The 22,177-nt window shown below is 48.1% G+C and overlaps 1 protein-coding gene across 2 annotated transcripts; it reads right to left on the bottom strand.

The window, feature by feature from the left end:
• Positions 1–1,424: 1,424 nt before the first annotated feature.
• On the bottom strand, positions 1,425–17,478 carry SDCBP2 (syndecan binding protein 2). 2 transcript variants are annotated; one of them, XM_081196622.1, is made up of 9 exons: positions 17,398–17,478; positions 14,954–15,022; positions 13,854–13,974; positions 12,664–12,773; positions 11,327–11,488; positions 8,415–8,590; positions 6,587–6,758; positions 3,804–3,895; positions 1,425–2,365 (listed from the first exon to the last, which is right to left on the bottom strand). In XM_081196622.1, exons 2-9 carry the CDS (start codon positions 15,005–15,007, stop codon positions 2,311–2,313), a joined length of 942 nt encoding a protein of 313 aa, XP_081052748.1. In that variant the 5' UTR covers positions 15,008–15,022; positions 17,398–17,478; the 3' UTR covers positions 1,425–2,310. The 2 variants fall into 2 exon arrangements, with proteins under 2 accessions (XP_081052748.1, XP_081052749.1); XM_081196623.1 differs by having other exon boundaries at positions 14,954–15,078; positions 17,398–17,414.
• Positions 17,479–22,177: the final 4,699 nt, after the last annotated feature.

Below are 22,177 nucleotides of genomic sequence, written 5' to 3'. Positions count from 1 at the left end.
GGGCGGTGCTTCAGTGGCCGTGGCGGCGGCGCAACCGCCTCATGCCGGGCTCGCAGGCGGTGTGGGCAAGAGTCTCCCTCCCTCCCTCTCTCTTGGGCAGGGAAGGGTCAATGGAACTCCTCGCGCCAGGACGACAGCAGCCCCAACATGCTGCTTAGCATCCCCTCCAACCAGTGCAGCATCTTAATGTTGTGATTTCCCCCTCTGCATCCCTTTCATAACTCTTTTTTATAAATCATTTGTGCATCCATAGTTCAAATTTTTACTACAAGTTTTCTGTCAATCCTACCAATGTATGTAACTCTTTACAACAGCTTTTCAAATAAATTATAAACTTTCCCCATTCTTTATTAAAGAGGTCCTCTTCCTGGTTTCTAATTCTGCCTGTAAGCTTTGCCATCTTGACGTCGTTCATCAGTTTTGTCTGCCCCTCTTCTTTGGTGGGAGTTGTAGACCCTTAGGATCATCTAGTCCAGTGTTCCCCAACCTTTTTTGGGCAAAGGCACACTTGTTTGATGAAAAAAATCTCGAGGCAGACCACCATTACAGCCCCGTGATGTCAGCGCGCAGCGTCACGCCAGGAGGGACGCACGAAAGTGTAAGTTTCAATTTTTTTCCCTCCCCCTTGCCGGGGAACCTCCAAGGTTTGGGGGTGGGGGGGGAGGAGGCAGCAAAGCGAGGCAGGAAGGAGAGCGCGTTTTGGCTGGGTGAGCTTTGGCAGGGAATGAGAGCCGCGAGGCGGGCGCTGCGGACGGAGGCGCTGCCCGCCGAGCTCGCAGGCAGCCAGGCAGGCAGACGGCGAGAGCCCCGCGCTGGGCGGCCTCTCCTCGCCGCCGCCGCCCCGCCTCTCGCCGCCCGACTCACCCGCCTCCCTCCAGGCAACATCTCGCGGCACACCAGGCAACATCTCGCGGCACACTAGTGTGCCGCGGAACAGTGGTTGGGAAACACTGATCTAGTCCAACCCCCCTGCAAAACACAGTCAGTCACAGCCAAAGCAGCCTGGCTCCATCAGTGCTGGATTTCTGTATAAGCTAAGCAAAATCCATTATTTTGGCTGCTGAATCCTTATTTTCGAGGCTGCTGGTCCCTTATTTTCAAATCTGTAAGTTGACAGCTACGCCCATGAGCAACTATCATTGCTCAATATCGTGCAGCAAACATGCAGCAAAAAGCACAGGGGCACTCCTTCTGTACACAGCCAGGACTCAGAAAGGATGGGTGGAAACTAAGACTGCAATCCACCGGTGGACCACTGGCCAGCTACCGGCCTGCTAACTCCTAGGATTCATCCAAAGTATGTTAGCTTGGGTGAACTGTGGGGCTCTGGTTGTGCCAGACACTGCCTAGATTGATTTTAATCTTCAGATTGCCTGTTCATGGAGTGTTCATCCCAGCAGGCTTGGCCCAAGCTTACACAGAAGTTTGACCACATCCAGCCTTTATTTGTTCTGCTTTGATTGCAGAGAAGCTGTACGACAACAAGTATTCATCCTGGTTTGCTTGCAGCGTGTGGATACATATTCCCATTTATCATTCATTCATCTCGCACTGTTTTCAGTGCATTGCCCCATCACTCTGTTAATCGCAACCAGTCCCTTCTTAAGTGGATTTGTTGCAACAGAGAACTTTAATCTACTTTAATTGTGCAAACCTTGATTTCCAGTACACGCACGAATCCCTACGAAGTATTGACTTTAGTGCATTTATTGCATTTATATCCCTGCTCTCTTTCCAACATGGCCTTCAAAGCAGGCACTCTTTCATTCTGGCACCGATTGAGGTGGCCCTGCAATCATGTCCAATATGCTTAAACAAGAGCGCACCGTTGGCATCACTTAACACAGGCTAGTGTTTCCCGAAGAGAGTCAGGCTGTCTGCTTTGTAAATTTGGAACACGTTGATGGACCACAGTGGTTCTGGTGTTAAAGCTATGCAAGCCTGAGGCTGGCTATTCTGCTAAATAGAAAGGCACCCAGGTCTGATATGGTTGTCTGAATAGGCAGCAGAAGGGCAGGTTGAGTTTCTTCGGTTTACATTTAAGCTATGAAGATCAGAGAATTGGCTGCTTCACTTCCTCATGGAGGTAAGAATCACCCAGGAATGCAATAAACTCCACTATGTCCCCATCAAATCTCTGGAGACCTCACAGTCCTTAAAGAATAACTGAAAGCTTCAAGGAATTGATTTATCTTTCTGCACCTCTTGATTATTCTCCAGTGAGACTGAAAGGGTTCTGGAGGAGTCATCTGTGGTGTATTTCATCCCGGAAGAGAGAGACGGTGGAAGGAGGGGAAGTCTTGAGCAATTTTAAACATCAGGAACTGAACGGTCCATGGAAGATTTCGCCAGCCCACTCGAAAGCCTTAGGAGACAGAAGGAACAGGAATCAGCCTGGGTGTTGCAAGAGCCCTTTAAAAGAGGTCAAAATACTCTCTGCAAAATTCAGCTGTACAGCTAAGGCCACAAAAGTTTTTTCCTCCTCTCCCACCTGAGTAATACTAGAAGTTAAAGTCACTTAGTTAAACTGACTAGCGATGGGAGAGCCAGAAGGAAGTATTATTTTTCATAACTCATTATTAGATTGCATTGCTTCCTGCCACTGATATGGTGCCTGCCATGACCTTAAAGGTAAAGGGACCCCTGACCGTTAGGTCCAGTCGTGGCCGACTCTGGGGTTGTGGCGCTCATCTCGCTTTATTAGCCGAGGAAGCCTGCGTACATCTTCCGGGTCCTGTGGCCAGCATGACTAAGCCGCTTCTGGCGAACCAGAGCAGCGCACGGAAACACTGTTTACCTTCCTGCCAGAGCGGTACCTATTTATCTACTTGCACTTTGACGTGCTTTCAAACTGCTAGGTTGGCAGGAGCAGGGACCGAGCAACGGGAGCTCACCCCGTCGCGGGGATTCGAACTGCCGACCTTCTGATCAGCAAGCCCCACAGCGCCACCCGTGTCCCTAGCCATTAGGTGACTCTTAAAAGAAGAACAGACAAATTCATGGTGGTTGGGCCCTTCAGCCATTCTATATAAAGGTAGCCTCCAGGTTCAGAGGCAATCTGAGTGTTGCCTTCATGCCCTGCTTCTGGACTTTCCAAAGGAACAGGATGCTGGGCTACATTGACCCTTGATCTGGGCTCTCCTTGCGTTCTTACATATATGTTCAAGGTGGACAACAGAGACCGGGAGCTTATGTGACTTGTCTAGCACAGGGCTGGGGGAATATGTGGCCCCCTGGAGGTTGCTGGACTCCAACTCACATCAAATCCCAGCCATGGTGGCCAACGTTCAGAGATGATGGAAGCTTGGACTCCAACAATGTCCCAGAACATTCAGAGCAGATAAAGTAATTCTTCATGCGGTGCATGATTAGACTATGGAACTCCCACCCACAAGAGGTAGCCACCTATTTGGATGGCTTTAAAAGAGGGTTGGGCAAGTTCATGGAGGGGGAGAGGGCTATTGGTTGCTACTAGCCATTATGGCTCGGCTCGGACTCCACAGACAGAGGCAGCAACACTTCTGAATGCCAGTGGCTGGGAAACCACAGGAAGAGAAAGATGCTCTTGTGCGCATGTCCTGCTTCCTAGTTTCCCAAAGGTATTGGGTTGGCCACTGTGAGAACAGAATACTGGACTTGATGGGTCTCGTCCAGCAAACCCTTCTGATGTTCTCAAGATCTAAAGCCACAGCTTCTTCATCTCTGTGGCAGCGAGTTCCCAGCTGGGGTGAGCTACGGATTGGGTGGCCATTTCTCAGCTAGCCCTTCTGCCCACCACCACCACCCATCTCCAGGCCACTCACTTTTTGACCATGTGTTCGTAGATCACGGCAGGGACAATGGTCAGAGTGATGATGTTGCCGGCGTTGGTGAGGACCTCTGTGATCTCCTTGTCCTTGAGAAGGAAGAGTTCAAGAAGAAGGTTGCTCAGAGATGGAATAACAGGTTTGGAATTGCCCAAGAAAGATGTTAGACTGTTTTTGTATGCCACAACTGCAGCTAGAACTTTGTTAGCTAAGAACTGGAAAACACAAGAAGTCCCAACAGTGGAGGAATGGCAGATGAAGATGATGGACTTTTTGGAGCTAGCCGACCTGACTGGAAGAGTCTGCAATCAGGAGGAGGAGGAGTACCAGGAGGAATGGAGGAAATTCAAAGACTACTTAGTTAAGTACCGGTATGTTAAGATAACTTAATTGGGAAAAACTTGCAAATACCAGATAGGTTTGGGATTTAAATATGTAATGTTAGAGAATAACATGTTTAAAGTTAAAATGAAAAGAAAGAAAGATGTTAAGTGATTAAGTTAATTTTATGAGAAAATTTGGAAAACTGTTACAATGATATACACTGAAATCCAGCCAGGGGGATTTGAGGAAGTCACTTAACAATGTTACTAAGATTGGATTAAGTACAATTAAGATGTATGTTTGTTTGTTTAAATAAATTTAGAAAATCAATTTTAAAAAATTGAAAAAACAAAGATGGGGCGAGCTGCCACTTTACTGAATTGCACAAGGGAGCCCCCCCTTCCTGTACCCATTTAAAAATGACATTTTTTCTTGTGCCACCCTGTTGTCTGAGGCCCCTGACAGCTGCCTGGGGGAAAGAGAGGAAAGCCAGGAGATCCCAACATTATTTGAAGGAGGATCTTGAATTGGAAAGTTGGAAAGGACCACAAGGGTCATCTAGTCCAACCCCCTGCGATGCAGGGATCTTTTTTGCCCAAAGTGGGGCTCAAACCCACAACCCTGAGAGTCAGAGTCTCACGCTCTACCCACTGAGCTATCCGTGCTTGCCCCCCTCCCTTTTACCTTTCTCCCCTCATATCCCAGTATGTTCTGTCCTGTGCCACCCAAACTCCACTAAGCCTTGCCCATCCAGAATGTTCCCAAGTCCTTTAAATCTGGGGTGGGGGACAGGATCTAGCTGGTGGGCCAGATTCCCATCTCTCTCTCTCCCCATGATCTCCCAGAGGCCACTTTTGACAAGCGGGAAGGCTCAGCCTGCCCGTCTGTCAATCACCCGATGTCACCATAATGTCGGGTGACCCGACGTCAAAGGGAAGAATTGGCAGCACACCCCACATCAGAGCTTTCCAAACTGTGTGTCGTGACACGTTAGTGTGTCGGCTGCAGTGTGTAGCTACACCGCACAAACTCTCTCTGCGCTTTTCCTGGGGCTGGAAAGAGGTTAGTTTAACCCCCAGTTTGATAGTAAAACTGAATGACTGTGTCATGAAATGATGCAAAACTGAATTACTGTATTTTTCGCTCTATAACACGCACCTGACCATAACACGCACGTAGTTTTTAGAGGAGGAAAACAAGGAAAAAATATTCTAAACGAAACAGTGGATGTATGATTTTTGTGGTTCATGCTGTGGCCACAGACATGTGATCTGACAGTGAGTTTGGAGTAGCCCAATGCAAAAATCCTGTGGATCCATGCTTTGTAACCACGTTTTTGCACCACTGCGGCCCCAGGCAACAGTGGGTGCGTTATTTTTTTGGTGCAAGATGTAGCCATGGACATGCTATGTGATCTGATGGTGAATTTGGGGTGACCCAGTGCAAAATCCTGAGGATCCATGTGGATCCGTGCTTTGTAACCACATTTTAAGTGGGGAGGGAAGGAAAAGCACTCAAGGGACAAAGAGCATGCATGGGGTGGGTGGAGAAGGATGCTGTTAATAATGCAGAAGAGGGGTATAAGAGGAGAAGGCTCCTCTCCTCTCCCGCTTTGCTCCTTTAAAGCAAGCAGGCTCTCTGTCCCTCTCTCCTCCCCACTCAGTGGCTCTTCTCCCGCTTTGCTGTTTCAAAGCGAGCCTCGGAGGAGGGAAGGAAGGGGAACCATGGATCCTCTGCTCACGACTGCAGCAGATCCCCCCCCCCCCGCCACCCATAGGCATTCCCTCCATAACACGCACAGACATTTCCCCTTACTTTCTAGGAGGAAAAAAGTGAGTGTTGTGGTGCAAAAAAATACGGTACTGTGTCACAAAATGATGCATGTCTCAAAAGTGCGCCACCAATGTGAAAAGTTTGGAAAGCTCTGCTCTAAGTGTGGCTGGGGTGTGGAAAGCTTTGCGAGGCAGACTGGAACCCGTGCCAGAGATTTCCTTTGCTTACCCTAAATGGACCCCCTCTTTCTCACTGCCCCACATGCCTGGACACCCCCCAGAAAAGGGACTATTTTATGCCAGCCACCACTTTCTCCCTGCTCTTGAAATCTCTCCTCCAACCCCTCCTCTGACCCATTAGTTCCAAACGAAACCAGGCAGGTGTGGACCTGTAGATGTGCCCAAAGAATGCTAGATGCTGCGCATAACAGAGGACTTGCAAATAAACGTCATAATATCGACGGAGTCACAGGAGAGCACTGAGAGGAATGGGCATGGCTACATCTGGATTTGGGGACTGGGTGCAGAAGACAGCTTGGATTTTTTGTTTGAGTTGTGTTTTGTTTTTTTAAAAGCAAGTTTCCAGCTTTTAAGGATTTGAGCACAGCCCACAACTTGCGTGGCTCCACAGAGCTCTCCGCAGCACCCTTTGCTCCACTGCCCCTTTCACACAAGAGTCCTTACCCTCAGGCCAATGACATTCTGCCCGTTCACCTCACAGATGTAATGGTTGATGAGGAGCCCATTCCGAGCCGCAGAGCTGCCTTTGGCAAGCGAGTTGACTTGCCCTTTCTTGACGATGAAGCCCACATGGCCCATGCTGTCCTTGTGCATTGTCACTGTGCGCTGGAAAGGCCTACCGAGCAAAGATTATAATGTTAAAGTAATGTAATAGCGTATCACATCATAAATAATAATAATAATAACATAATAACAATAATTTATTATTTACCATATTTTTCGTTCTATAGGACGCACATTTTCCCCTCCAGAAATTAAGGGGAAATGTGTGTGCGTCCTACAGAGTGAATGCAGGCTGCGCCGCTAAGCCCAAAGCCAGAACAGGAAGACGGAGCATTGCAGAGCGCTCCGTCTCGCTGCTCTAGCTTGGGGACGGCTGCGCGAAAACCTCTCCAGGGCAGCGGGGTGCCTTCACCCCGCTGTCCTGCAGTAGCTAGCAAGGCTGTTCCCAAGCCAGAACAGTGAGACGGAGGGCTCCGTCTCGCTGCTCTAGCTTGGGGACGGCTGCGCGCAAACCTCTGCAGGGCAGCGGGGCGCTGCACTCCAAAGGCTTCAGGGATCTTTGAGGCTGGCGGTGGGGGAAAGCAGCGCTTCGCCCCACCGCCAGCCCCACAAGCTCTGGTGAATGTACCTTGAACGCACCTTGTTTTAGAGGAGGAGAACAAGAAAAAAAAATTCCCCTGTTCTCCCCCTCCTATGGTCCGGTGCATCCAATGGAGCGAAAAATACGGTATACCCCACGCAGGCACTCTGTGAGGCTCCCAATTCAGTGTTAAAAACAATACAGCATGAAATATTAAAAACTTCCCTGAACAGGGCTGCCTTCAGATGTCTCTTAAAGATAAGATAGCTGCTTATTTCCTTCACATCTGAAGGGAGGGCGTTCCACAGTGCGGGCGCCACCACCGAGAAGGCCCTCTGTCTGGTTCCCTGTAACCTCACTTCTCGCAATAACAGAGGGAACCGCCAGAAGGCCCTCGGCGCTGGACTTCAGTGTCTGGGCTGAACGATGGGGGTGGAGACGCTCCTTCAGATATACTGGACCGAGGCCGTTTAGGGCTTTAAAGATCAGCACCAACACTTTGAATTGTGCTTGGAAACGTACTGGGAGCCAATGCAGATCTCTCAGGACCGGTGTTATGTGGTCCCGGCGGCCGCTCCCAGTCCCCAGTCTAGCTGCCTGCAGCCCTTCTCACAGCCACCAAACACCCGCAATATCACATCTGAGAATCTTCCGCTCGCCGCTGCAACCAATCACACAACCCTGCTCTGCACTACCCTTGTATAAGACAAGGGATAATTTTAAAGCTAATTTTTTAATTAAAAACCCTCATCTCATAGATGGAAAAGTACAGTATTCCTGAAAAGGCAAGCAGAGGAGAAGAGCCTGCCACTTGCATTTTATGAGGCATCCTTAATATTGCAGGTAGTTCTAGGGTTCTTAGGAAATGCAGCTGAAATCTATTCTGAGTCGAGAGTGGATTTCATGCTCCTTATTCAGCTCCTAGTGGTGAGGAGGAATGGAAGTTCCCCCAGAATGTCTGCTTTATATACATTATTTACACAAGCGGCCCCACGTGATTGGCTAATTCCGGGATTCTCCTGTAGGCCAATCAGGTTGCAGATTCACTTCCACCTGGAGCTGGATCGGGTGGCTCCTGTGGACCAATCAGACTGCTGCATTCTGAATCCTACTCAACTCAGTACATAACAGCAGCCCTTCAGGGTGATAAAATGACTCAGATAACCGCAGCCACTTCCTGCTTCTCACCTGTCCCGGACCACCATGACGATTTTCTCCGGAGAGGCCTTCTTCAGCGCCCGCTTAGCCTTGTCCGTGTTCCAGCCTGCGCAATCCTTCCCGTCGATCTGCAGGATCTGATCTCCAAAGCGCAGGCCCACCAGAGAAGCCGGGGAGTTAGCCTTGACCAGCTGCACAAACAAGCCCTGCAGAAGACATTGGGCTGGTGAAAACCGACATACTTGATTTCTAAAAGGAGACCAGCAAGGAAAGAGCCACGTCCGCCTAGAGCCCAGGGGCAGGCGTCCCTGGACAGCAGGTGAGATGGGATTTCGAGGAAGCCAGTCCCACACCTCTCAGATGGGGAGGGAGTTGATGGCCTGGGCACCCAATAGCTCGGCTGATTGGCATCATAAACTGTCAGATTCTCAGGCCGCAGTCAGAGGTCACTGGCCATTCTCCAGGCATTCGGCTTGAGATCCTGGTTGACCTCCCCGTCTGCGTCTCCCGGCAGGTTACAGGCAAGGTCACAATCGGCGATCCCACTCAGCGTGAGAGGGACACACCTCTCCTCCCTCCTCCCTGCTTCCCTCAGGGAGGGGGAAAGAGACAGACAGAAATCTATTTACATGTCTTTATTTCTGTCATTGCAGCAGTACAGAGAAACGTGTCTGAACTCTCCAGACTCCAACAGTAGAGAGAGAAAACTCCACCCCTGTACTTCCAGTACAGGTCAGATGACACTCTGAGCTAACATCCGGTGCTCAGTACAGTGAATAGACTGCCCCTTTGTTCCAATAGTACAGTCCCAAACATCAACATCCTGTTTTGCATTCCAGGCAGCTGCAGCTCGCTCTCGCATTGCTGCTTTTTCCTGACATAAACATGGACCACTTATAAACGCCATCTCCAACTCCTCGAAAGATTCCATCAACGGTGTCTCCCAAAAAATTTACACATCACTTGGGAAGACAGGTGAACTAATACCAGTGTACAGTGGTACCTCATGTTAAGAACTTAATTCATTCTGGAGGTCCGTTCTTAACCTGAAACTGTTCTTAACCTGAGGTACCACTTTAGCTAATGGGGCCTCCCACTGCCACCACGCAATTTCTGTTCTCATCCTGAAGCAAAGTTCTTAACCTGAGGTACTATTTCTGGGTTAGCGGAGTCTGTAACCTGAAGCATATGTAACCCAAGGTACCACTATACGGTGGTACCTCAGGTTACATACACTTCAGGTTACATACACTTCAGGTACATAATTTTTTTTGAAATAAATACATAAATAATCCTAATGTAACTCTTCACCCCAAAAATGTAAGCAGGGCTCATAATAGAATCTACTATGGCTGCCCTAAAACTTCACACCCCAGAGAGTTCTGCAGTAACCAGGTGTTCAAATAGTTGTTATCAGAGACCGAACAGCCCAACTAGTGCTAAATGCTTGTGACAAAAGACCCACAGGATGTCACAGTGCTATTTTGCAAGAAGAACCAGAATATTTAGTATTCGCCCCAAACATTTACGGTATTTGTTTTCTGAGTCCTGAAATCAGCCTTCCTGTGATCAGAGAGAGAGAGAGAGAGAGGACAAAGAATCCCTATCCCTGAAATCAAGCCAAATACACTGAATTCATTCTAAGGTTTCTACCGCTTGTGTAGATGTCTGTCAAAGGAGATTAAATAAGTGCACAGAGGACAAGTCTACTAAAGTCTGTTGGCCTTAACCTTCGAAATCCAGAGGCATCATGCATGTAAAATGGAGTGGTCAGTTCAACAGGACCAGGGCTCCTGCACCTTTAATAGTTGTGTCCTGCAAGCTATATCCGCTGAAAGTATATCTTCTACAAAACTATTAAAGGTGCAAGAGCCCCCTCCTGTCTTCTTTTGCACCTGGTCCCACGACTCTGAATAACAGATGCTATTGCCTTTGTGACCTGTTGGGGAGGGGTTCCCAATAATCTCTAGACTGGCGTTCCCCAACCTGGTGCCCTCCAGCAGTTGCAAACTACAGCGTTGGCTGGGGCAGATGGGAAACAAAGCAGAAAAAACAAGGGTACAATGCTCACCCTTATGATCTTAGGTTTTTTTATGTTGAGCTTCAGACCATTTTTTGCGCTCGCAAAATATGGTCTGAAGCTCAACATCAATAAAATGAAGGCCATGGCCACTGGTCCCATCACCTCCTGGCAAATAGAAGGGGAAGAAATGGAGGCAGTGAGAGATTTTACTTTCCTGGGCTCCATGATCACTGCAGATGGTGACAGCAGCCACGAAATTAAAAGACGCCTGCTTCTTGGGAGAAAAGCAATGCCAAACCTAGACAGCATCTTAAAAAGCAGAGACATCACCTTGCCGACAAAGGTCCATATAGTTAAAGCTATGGTTTTCCCAGTAGTGATGTATGGAAGTGAGAGCTGGACCATAAAGAAGGCTGATCGCCGAAGAAATGATGCTTTTGAATTCTGGTGCTGGAGGAGACACTTGAGAGTCCCATGGACTGCAAGAAGATCAAACCTCTCCATTCTGAAGGAAATCAGCCCTGAGTGCTCACTGGAAGGACAGATCCTGAAGCTGAGGCTCCAAGACTTTGGCCACCTCATGAGAAGAAAAGACTCCCTGGAAAAGACCCTGATGTCGGGAAAGATGGAGGGCACAAGGAAAAGGGGACGACAGAGGACGAGATGGTGGGACAGTGTTCTCGAAGCTACAAGCATGAGTTTGACCAATCTGCGGGAGGCAGTGGAAGACAGGAGTGCCTGGCGTGCTCTGGTCCAGGGGGTCACGAAGAGTCGGACACGACGAAATGACTAAACAACAACAAACAACGCTGACCCAAACACGGCCACTGTAAAAACTGCAAGGCTGGATTAGATGGGCTTCGTCCATTCCCACTCTCTAGCTCTTCCTGCCTTGGAAAGTCCTAACCTCAGAACTCACCTTATCAATGTTCCTCAGCTTCAGTCCCGTCTTCCCGCGCTCGTCCTTGCAGAGGTGAACCTCCCTCAAGCCGGGCTTGATCTCCGCCCGACGAATCCCCAGGTCGCTTCCCGTCACAGGGGCAACCACCAAGCCTGCTGCGGAGGGCGCCGGGGTCACAGCCTGCCAAAGAACCCAAGTTGTGGAACAGTCAATTTAATTTACACCCAGGCTCAGACTGGATAATGAGGCTGGTTCATGCTCCACATTATCCTAAGCCAGGCTTCCTCAACCTCGGCCCTCCAGATGTTTTGAGACTACAATTTCCAGCATCCCTGACCACTGGACCTGCTAGCTAGGGATCATGGGAGTTGTAGGCCAAAAACATCTGGAGGGCCGAGGTTGAAGAAGCTTGTCCTAAGTGGTAGGGACATTCCTGATAAAGTTTCCTGAAGTCCAGGGCTGACCTGAAATCTCCAGGTTGGCGTGCCCGCCTCCAGGTGGCAGGGGGAGGGTTTGAATATCAATGTGGATGAGAGCACCTTGAGATTTTAAAATTAATATTAAGAAGATGTGTGAAGCCTGCAAGCTTTAGCTCGGGCGTCTATCCTTCTCCCATCTCCCAATTAACCTCCGTCTCCAAGGCTCGGCGCTGGGAGGTAGCGCAGGAGAATCACCAAAGGTCACTTCTAGGTCACCGAAATCCCAGGGCCTGGGATGCTCCTGACCTGGCTATCCTAGTTCCAGAAAAGCCTTCCACTGGGTCACTGTACAAATTTGCATTCCTAGAAAAGCAGCATGACTCAGTGGTTAGAACACCCGCTTTGCATGCAGAAAGGCCCTTGTTTAATTCCCAGCATCTCTCCATAGGGTTGGGGATCTCTGAAAACCTGGAGAGCCCTGCCAGTCAGAGTAGACAATACTGAGCTAAGTGGACCAGCAGTCAAGACTCAGCAGAAGGCAGATTTCTGTCTTCCTCCGACTGACTGATAATGTCATGGTGGGAAATCAAGGAACCACCAGGATCTGAGGCCGCGTTAAAGGTCACCCAATGAGTTTCAGGATGGAGCAGGGATTTGAACCCAGGTCTCCCTGGTCCTAGCTCAACACTCTAACCACTATGCTATACTGCTATGTTTCCCATTCATTGCTCCACTCACTTTTGACTCTGGTCCCACCATCCCTTGGCATGTGGCCCTGGCAAGGTTACACGGAGGGGGATGTGGCCCTTTGGTGGAAAAGGTTCTCCACCCCAGAGTTAGAGTCCTGGCAGAATGTCCCTGCGTGCAGGGATTCTGCAAATGCAACTGACAAGTGAAGGGGAAAAGGTGTTGCAGATGACCCTCAGAAATGCTTACGTTTCCGCCTGCCGGGGCAAGTCCCAGATTCTTTTGGACCTCCTCACTGGAGAGGGAGAGGCCCATGTAATCATTTAAGTCTGTGAGGTTCGGGTACAAAACTGGCAGGGCTGGAGAGGAAAGAAAGAGGGAGAAGTGAATTCAGAGCATAAGCTGCGGAGAATGCAAAACAAAACACAAAAATCAAGTCTCTAGATCTCATGATGTGTTTGCACATGTTTACAATAAGGGCTAGCCCTCCATCTAATCACCGCCTCCTGTGACAGTGAGGTCCATAGTTCGATTCTGTGCAGTGTGGGTTTCTTTTATCGGCCCTGAATCTTCCAGCGTTCAGCTTCTCATGAATTCTAGCGTTACGAGAGAGGAAGGAAAGCTTTCCTCTCTCTCCTCTTTCTCCATGTCCTGCATGATTTTGTAAACCTTCTATCATGTCTCCTCTTCCTCGCCTTTTCTGTAAGCTAAAAACTCCCAGACGCTGCAACCGTTCTTCTTAGAGGTCCATCCTGTTTTCTGAACCTTCTCCAACTCTACAATCTCTCTCTACATAATAATAATATTATTTTTATTTATAATTTTTTATTTATACCCCACCCTTCCTGGTTCAAAAACCGGGCTCAAGGGCAGCTAACAACAAATTTAAAACACTTAATTATAAAAGCAGCATAAAATGCAGTATAAAAACATGAATAGCAATAAAAATTAAAAAAATCAATTAGATAATCCCCAGGGCTAGCTGGCTGAATTGGTCCTACTTGGGCCAGTGAGGAGACCAGGGGAGAATTAGCTGTGGGGTCTCAGAGCAGATGATCTTCATAAAAAGGGGAGGGGGAGGGAAGAGAAGGGAAATAAAAGATCAGGCTGAATTCAAATTAAAGGCCAGGTGGAATAGCTCTGCCTTACAGGCCCTGCGGAAGGAGGTTAAATCCTGCAGGGCCCTAGTCTCATGGGACAGAGCATTCCACCAGGTCGGAGCCACCACTGAAAAGGCCCTGGCCCTGGTGGAGGATAATCTGACTTCCTTAGGGCCTCTAAACTATGATTATTCATGGACCTTAGGGTCCTCTGCAGGGCAGACCAGGAGAGGCAGCCCCGTAGATATCAGGGCCACAAAGCTACATGACACTGTTGAAGCTTGCATTGCGAACCTTTGGTGCCACCGAAGGCTTTTTGCCACCTCTGGATTGCGTTACCTGCTGGCTTGGGTGGCTCAGCCTTCTCTGCGGGAGAAGCTGGAGGAGCTGATGGCACAACGAGGACAGGGAGCGGAGCAGGGATGGAGGCTGGCACCTTGGGGGCTGCGTCTGCCTGGGCCTGTGGAGGCAAGAAGGGCAACTGATTAGCTTGGCATCTCCAGGGTCTTCAAAAGCTCCTGCTTTCAGGGAGGCGCGATTTGAACCAGGACTGAGCCGACGCATGAAGGTCCCGTGTGCATGCTGTTTATATGCTTCCATAAAGGAATCCTTTCCTAGGAAACACCTCAAAGCAATTGGCCAATTAAAGACAAAAGCAATTAAGAACAACCTCGTTCATAGGAACAACAGTGTCAAGACCTGCATTTAAAAGGCTTGTTGGAAAGGGAAGGTCTTCAGTGGGTGGCGAAAAGGCGTGAATGAATTTTATTATTACGGTCACAGACCAGTTCCGGCTCACTTACAATATCAGGAAAATCATAAAACACAACAGGAATACATTGAATTGCAACTGGGTATAACAGAGACAATTCAGATATAGCGGCAGTTAAAAATATATATTAAATCTTGATCATTAAAATATAACCTAAAATGGTCATTTAAAACCTTAGTCATTTTGGTAGTACAGCTTGTTCCCTGAGTTTTATGGCAGTCGCACAGAATCTGGCCACCCTTAGCGTGATCTCTGGATCCTTGTCCTCTACCAGGAGTTTTAGACATTGAAGTTCTGACCCATTTGGAGATTTTTTGTATAACAGGAGTGGTAAATATTGAGCGTATATCCCCGTAGAAACGGCAGCGTAACAAGACATGAGAGACAGTTTCTACCTCCATCAAGCTGCAGGGGCAGACTCGTTCCACGTACGGTTTACCCTCGAATCTGCCCTGCAATAAGGCAGATGTGGCGAAAAGGCAACAGAAGTGATGTCCGCCTGGTGTGATTTTTTTGTTTGTTTGTTTGTTTGTTTTGCCGCCCTTCATCCAGGGATCTCTGGGTGGTTTACAGCATAGAAATGCAAAATAAAAACACCAAACACATAATAAAAACAAAAACAAAAGGAAGGGCTACAGGAAGCCCAAGGGAAGAACCGGTCTCTCACCTTCAGAACATGGTCCACTTTCATGTCCTCGAGAGATGGGTACAACGTCGCCATATTTGCTGCTTCTTTCTGGGGGGAGAAGCACACAGAGGAAGATGCCAAGGTGAGGCTACAGCTCTGGGTCCCTGAATACGCAGGAGAACATCAGTGTTTCCTCAATGTTCTACTTTTGGGGAGGTACTGTCACTTTGTGGGGGGAACAGTCACCATTTTTTTTATTTAAAAAACACAGTGGATGCTTGGGTTGCGAACGTGATCCATGTGGGATGCACGCATGGATTGCAATTTGGCGCTTCTGCGCATGTGCAAAGAGTGATTTAGTGCTTCTGCGCATGTGCGGCTGCCGAAACCCGGAAGTAACCCATTCCAGTACCTGCAGGTTTCGGCGGTTTCAGCGGTCCGCAACCCAAAAAAATGCAAGCTGAAGCAGCTGTAATATGACTGTATATTAATTGAGTAGCCATATGCAATCAGATTTGAATAAATTTACACCTGATAGTTTGATCCACAGGTTTTAAAAAGAACTTGGACACACACACAAGGGTTAAAAGCAAACCAACCACTGCCATTCTATGAATCAGGATAATTATCATTATAAAATTTATCGCCAGCCCTTCACCCGAAGGTACCTGGTGACACTTGTCGCTGGCTAGAAGTTCCTTTAACAGATTCATCTAATTGTCTTAACAGATTAATGCGGCAGCTATTTTCTAAAAAACGGTTGGAAACTATGCAATGCAGTTGCTCAATCACTTGAAAAAGATTGTCCCATGACGATGACTTGATAGGTGCTATCGTGCCTGGCTAATTGATGCCATGGGAGGCAGGATCACAGGTTACTTGCATCACCCACAGGAGTGATCACCGGATCGTAAAAAGTTAGTCATAGGGAAACGCAGGATTTTCCGGGACAATGCAATGATTGCATTTCTCCATTTGGCATGTGTGCCACAGGGGTGGGCGGTTTTAAAATTAGCTCTTGGTAGAACTTGATTTGCAGCCTGGCAGTTCTCCACGGGTGGCACCAGCACTGCCCCTCCAGCCAGCAGGATGCCATCATTGCAACAACCTGGGCAAAGAGGGAATATCCAGTGCCGGATTTACGTATAAGCTAAACAAGCTATAACTTAGGTCCCCACTCTCTTGGGGGGGCCCCAAAAATATACTTCTTCTTAATTGTATTTCACTATTAATGTACTGGGACGCGGGTGGCGCTGTGGGTTAAACCGGTTCGAATTCCCATGATGGGGTGAGCTCCCATTGCTCGGTCCCTGCTCCTGCCAACCTAGCAGTTCGAAAGCACGTCAAAGTGCAAGTAGATAAATAGGTACCGCTCCGGCGGAAAGGTAAACTATGAGGATTACCATGACCTCTGACCCCAGTTTACATAGCACTCTGCCTCCCAACCACATAGCTCTTTTCTTCTGATTTGTGATAAAGTTTTCTCGTTTTCTTAAGTACAAGAATTGCTTTGGGATTTTGTTTTTACACCTTTCTCTCTCTCTCTCTTGTAATTGTTATATACTGGAAATCAATAATAATGCTTTAAGAATACAATGTAAACAAATTTATCGCATCTGCAATAATTCCAAATATCTTCTGTTGTCGTACATAGTCCTGCAGCTTAATATTCCAACACATTATAAAAATGGAACACTTTAAAATCAATGAGTATTCAATGCTACTCCTACTCAGAGTTGAAGAAAACGGCGATGGGTAACTTAGGTTTATTAATATCAGTGGGTCTACTCTAATACACAAATAATGCCGACTCTCATATCAACATCCAATCCACTTAGAGCAGATTATTCATTTCTTAATTCATTTCTTAATGACTGCCAAGATGAGAACCATTTCCATATATTTGTGCGTAAACTCCTTGATCTTACGTAACAAAATGTCACGAAAGGGTTTTAAGACAGTAGTGTCAAACCCCTCTTTTGTCCTCAAGAATCCTCCTCCAAAATAACTTTAAGAAATTCACTAAATACGGTCAGGACATCGGCAGCCGCCTTGCTGGTTTGTAAAATCAGCTTCTAACAGAAGTTCGTAAAAGTTGAACATCCTGGGACTGCAAGGAGAAAGTCCCTGGTGAGGGAGTCCAGGAGAACACAAAATGCTGGAAAGAGAGCGCTTAATAACTAACAGGTGGCTAATTAACAGCAACCACAAGCAGCGTCCGGAGCAGGGAATCAGTGGCTCTCCCAAATGTACAGTCCCTGCCCTTTGACCAGGATGGGAACTGGAGTCCAGCAAAATCTGGAGAGCAGCAAGGAAAACCACCCTCTTTGCAAATTCAGGGTGGCAGATGCAGAGCAGCTTTAGAAGTGTTTCCAAACTGCGCCTAGGTTTTACAATCCAAGGTGAGAGCATAGATTTTATCCAGATGGATGCCTTGGCTCTCCCTTCCCCCTTCCACACACAAAACAGATCTGCGCTCTTACCTGTCGGCTGCCTCTGGCAAGAATTCTGCTCTTGGCTTGCGCGCTCCCAGCCTGCCTTCGACTTTATAACAAGGGCCAGGGCATCAGCTGACTAGGAAGCGAAACTCAGGTGGCAGAAGAGAGAACCAGGTCAGTGCACCTGGATGACGTCAGGGGTGGAGGCGGCTCAGATTAGAGAAGCACTGGTTCTGCCATGTGTTGCAATGAAGCAGAGGAACGTCAGGTGACAGACTTCAGCCAGCCGGCCCAGTGCAAGTGGAATTTGCAGCAGTGTGGGGTGGAACCCTGAACAGGAGCAGCTGGCCAGCCAAACCCTCTTCCAGGAAACTCCATTCTGTCCTCCTCATTTTTTTCCCTCCAAAGGTCAACCTGCAGCTGAATATATTCAGTCCACAGCAGATGCACAACGTCTTACTCTGCTTTGCTTCGGAACACATTAGCAAGGCTAAAGGGGGTGGGTCTTGCCATCTGGGCAGCTGAGGGCATCCAGACACACTTCCCAGGCTTGCTGCTAATATCTGGAGGCGGTTGGAGGATGGATGGCGGCTAACAGATTGAGGTTGAATCCTGACAAGACAGAAGTACTGTTCTGGGGGGACAGGGGGCGGGCAGGTGTGGAGAACTCCCTGGTCCTGAATGGGTTAACTGTGCCCCTGAAGGACCAGGTGCGCAGCCTGGGAGTCATTCTGGACTCACAGCTGTCCATGGAGGCGCAGGTTACTATTGTGTCCAGGGCAGCTGTCTACCAGCTCCATCTGGTATGCAGGATGAGACCCTACCTGGCGGCAGACTGGTGCATGCTCTGGTTATCTCCCGCTTGGACTACTGCAATGCGCTCTACGTGGGGCTACCTTTGAAGGTGACCCAGAAACTGCAACTAATCCAGAAAGAGGCAGCTAGACTGGTGACTGGGAGTGGCCGCCAAGATTGGTAGTTGTTCTTCTCTTTGACATCTGGTGGGAGGGCGTTCCACAGGGCGGGTGCCACTACCAAGAAGGCCCTCTGCCTGATTCCCTGTAACTTGCCTTCTCGCAGCGAGGGAACCACCAGAAGGCCCCCGGCACTGGATCTCAGTGTCTGGGCAGAACAATGGGGGTGGAGACGCTCCTTCAGGTATACTGGACCGAGGCCATTTAGGGTTTTAAAGGTCATCACCAGCACTTTGAATTGTGCTCGGAAACGTCCTGGGAGTCAATGTAGGTCTTTCAAGACCGGTGTTATGTGGTTTTGGTGGCTGCTCCCAGTCACCATTCTAGCTGCCGCATTCTGGATTAGTTGTAGTTTCCGGGTCACCTTCAAAGGTAGCCCCACGTAGAGCGCATTGCAGTAGTCCAAGTGAGAGATAACCTGGCCTCACTCAGCAAGGCTATCCAGAAGTTCTTGTGAGCGAATGTGTCACAGATTCTGCTCATCAGAGGCCATACCTCTCCATGCTCGAATTTGCAAGGGCAACCCGTACACCCTTCAGCAGATTGGCCAGCTGATAAATCAAGGAAGCTGTCTAAAGTATAATTACCTGCAGCGCTGCCTAGTAGACAAGTCAGCCCTGGAGACAAATGGTGAAGTCAGATGCCATAGTCCTTAACTAACCTGCTGTTATCACATCCATTTCCGGTGACAACTCTCCATGCTTCACTGCGTTGCCATGACGGAGGTGTCCTCGGGATCCTGTGCTATTCATTACATGAACATCTTGCACTCTTTGAAGGTCTTGTGCCCATTTCACAGAGGGAGATTGTGACCTGTTGTCCGTGCTGTGAGTCAACAGCAGAGATGGAAAAAGAACCCTACGGGTATGAAGTCTCCACACTCAATTTTGATCTTAAAGTAGTAGGGGGACAGTCCGTCAGGAAGTTCTACTGCACAGACCCCACTGGAAAAAAATGGGAGCTCCAGAGACTTTTAAATACACATCCAAATGCTCCTTTTTCTGAGTTTATTTGTTCACTACATAGAACCTTGTTGTTGTTGGGTGTGTTTTTTTAAGTTCCAGGCTGTCAACTATTTTGCAGGAGGAATTCAAGCACGTACCAAATAGGTTTCATAGGGTTTTCATGTAGTTAATGAATAGAACTGAGGGGAGAGAGATTTTCTGCAGGCAATGGATTTCCCACCTGCCTTGCCATGGGCATAACCAGGATCTTGGTTGGGGTGGGCAGGACTTTGTTAGGGGGGCAGAACCGACGCGATTGGTCAGCTGGTTAAGTACCGTACTTTTTGCACCATAACACTCACTTTTTTCCTCCTAGAAAATAAGGGGAAATGTCTGTGCGTGTTATGGAGCGAATGCCTGCGGGTGGCAGGGGGTATCTGCTGCAGTCGTGAGCAGAGGATCCATGGTTCCCCTTCCTTCCCTCCTCCGTGGTTACAAAGCATGGATCCACATGGATCCTCAGGATTTTTGCATTGGGCTACTCCAAACTCACTGTCAGATCACATGTCTGTGGCCACAGCATGAACCACAAAAATCATATATCCACTATTTCGTTTAGAATATTTTTTCCCTTGTTTTCCTCCTCTAAAAACTATGTGCGTGTTATGGTCTGGTGCGTGTTATAGAGCGAAAAATACGGTATTTATATTATTTTACTTGATTGGGTAGCAGCTCCACACACACACACCCGCTATGCCCGTGCCCTACCCTTCTGCCCCGGGAGCCTTCCCTAGACCATGACTTTGAGAACAGCAGAAGGAGCTGGGAAGAGAGGAGTTCAGGGGTAGCTTTTAAGAATCATTTTATAAGTTGTGTGTCCTTCTTTCTCCATTTGCTCCTTTTACATGGTTTTGTATGTCTCTTGATATTTTATGCATTGTGATTTGCTGTTATTTTTTCTTGATTATAGATCAGTAATTCTTTATGGTAACTGATAGGTGTAAACTGTTTAATTATTGTTTGATGTTTAATTTTGCTGTTTACCATTGGATTCTAATGGATTGTTGAAAACTGCTTTATTTGATATGTTGTTTATTTTAAAGTTATTGTGACTTTTTATATGGAATCCGATGGTTACTATTATTGCTTACCAGCTCCATCTGGTACGCAGGCTGAGACCCTACCTGCCCACGGACTGTCTCGCCAGAGTGGTGCATGCTCTGGTTATCTCCCGCTTGGACTACTGCAATGCGCTCTATGTGGGGTTACCTTTGAAGGTGACCCGGAAACTACAACTAATTCAGAATGCAGCAGCTAGACTGGTGACTGGGAGCGGCCACTGAGACCACATAACACCGGTCTTGAAAGACCTACACTGGCTCCCAGTTTCTGAGCACAATTCAAAGTGTTGGTGCTGACCTTGAAAGCCCTAAACGGCCTCAAAGGTCCAGTATACCTGAAGGAGCGTCTCCACCTCCATCATTCAGCCCGGACACTGAGGTCCAGCTCCGAGGGCCTTCTGGTGGTTCCCTCACTGTGAGAAGCTAAGCTACAGGGAACCAGGCAGAGGGCCTTATCGAAGGCCCTGGGTTCAAAACCCAATGGCATCTCTAGGATGGAGACCGTGGTTGATGGCCCTGAAAGCTGATGAGATCAAAGAGAATCAACAGAATCACAGGCTGCTTTTGCAACTCACCACTTTGCACCACCCAAACCGAAGTTCACGAAAGCCGACGCCTGAATAAATGCCTTTGTTTTTAAGGTGCCACAAGACTTTGTTGTTTTTGCTGCAGGAGACAAGCCCTCTGGAAATGGAAACTTTCTGTAATGGAACCCAAGGGAGGGGGAGGAGGAGGAGCAGCAACAACCATTGCAACTCAGGAAAGCTCTTTGCAAACTCAGTCCTTGTCAACCCTTTCCTCGTCTCCCCGCTTGGTGCCACCAGGGGGCACTCCTGCTGTGGGTGTTGGGCTCGCCCTGCCACTCAGAATCTCCACCAGCTGTGTAGGCATCAGACTACAGTTCCCATCAGCACCCTGCCCCTCCAGGTGTTTTCCAACTACAACTCCCACCAGTCCCAGCCAGCGTACCAATGGGCATTGTAGTCCGACAGCATCTGAAGGGCACCAGGTCGCCAAAATCCAGCCTAAGGCTCTCTTAGCTGGATTTAGCTCACAATTAACATTTTAGTCAAATGTTATACAGTGGTGCCTCGCAAGACGAAAAGAATTCCGCCACGACTGGACCTAATGGCCAGGGGTCCCTTTACCTTACTTAAAGTAACACCCACTGAGTTCAATGGGGTTTATAGCTAAGCAGGTAAGTATAAGATTGCAACCGACCAAATATGTTATCAATGATTAGGCACCATTATCGTCTCAGACCTAATCAAACACATTTTTTAAAAGTATAGCTGTTAGCTGTAATGCTTAGCTGTTTTTTCTAATACTTAGCTGTTTTTTCTAATGCTCATTGTGAGATGTATTTTCGACAAATACCCAGACAGCTGCAGAATATGCAGTGAGGGAATCATGGCTATAGCCAGGGGGGGCAGCTGCCCCCATCAAGTAAAACAATAGAAATAACTAACTGACCAATCGCAGACGTTCTGCCCCCCTAACAAATGCCCCGCCTCCCTCCACAAAAATCCTGGCTATGCCCATGGAGGGAATTCAAACACAATTGTCAGCTGTCCTTTTAAGTGAGTTCATTGCGTTGCTGCATCTTTTCCTTAGCAAATAAAATGTAATTGACCTTCTGCCTTATACATACTGCATTATAAATATCACCATCAATTTCATTTACATGGCTCCCTGACTTTCTGGAATAACGGAGCAGCTATTAAATGATAACAAAGCCCCATTAACTTGTACGTTAAACCATTTAACAGAGAAAATGAGAAAGGAA

The sequence above is a fragment of the Podarcis bocagei genome, assembly GCF_964188305.1.
Source record: "Podarcis bocagei genome assembly, chromosome: 5".
Taxonomy (NCBI): Eukaryota; Metazoa; Chordata; class Lepidosauria; order Squamata; family Lacertidae; genus Podarcis; species Podarcis bocagei.
The sequence above is the reverse complement of the archived record's forward strand: the minus strand, read 5'-3'. Positions and strand labels throughout refer to the sequence as shown.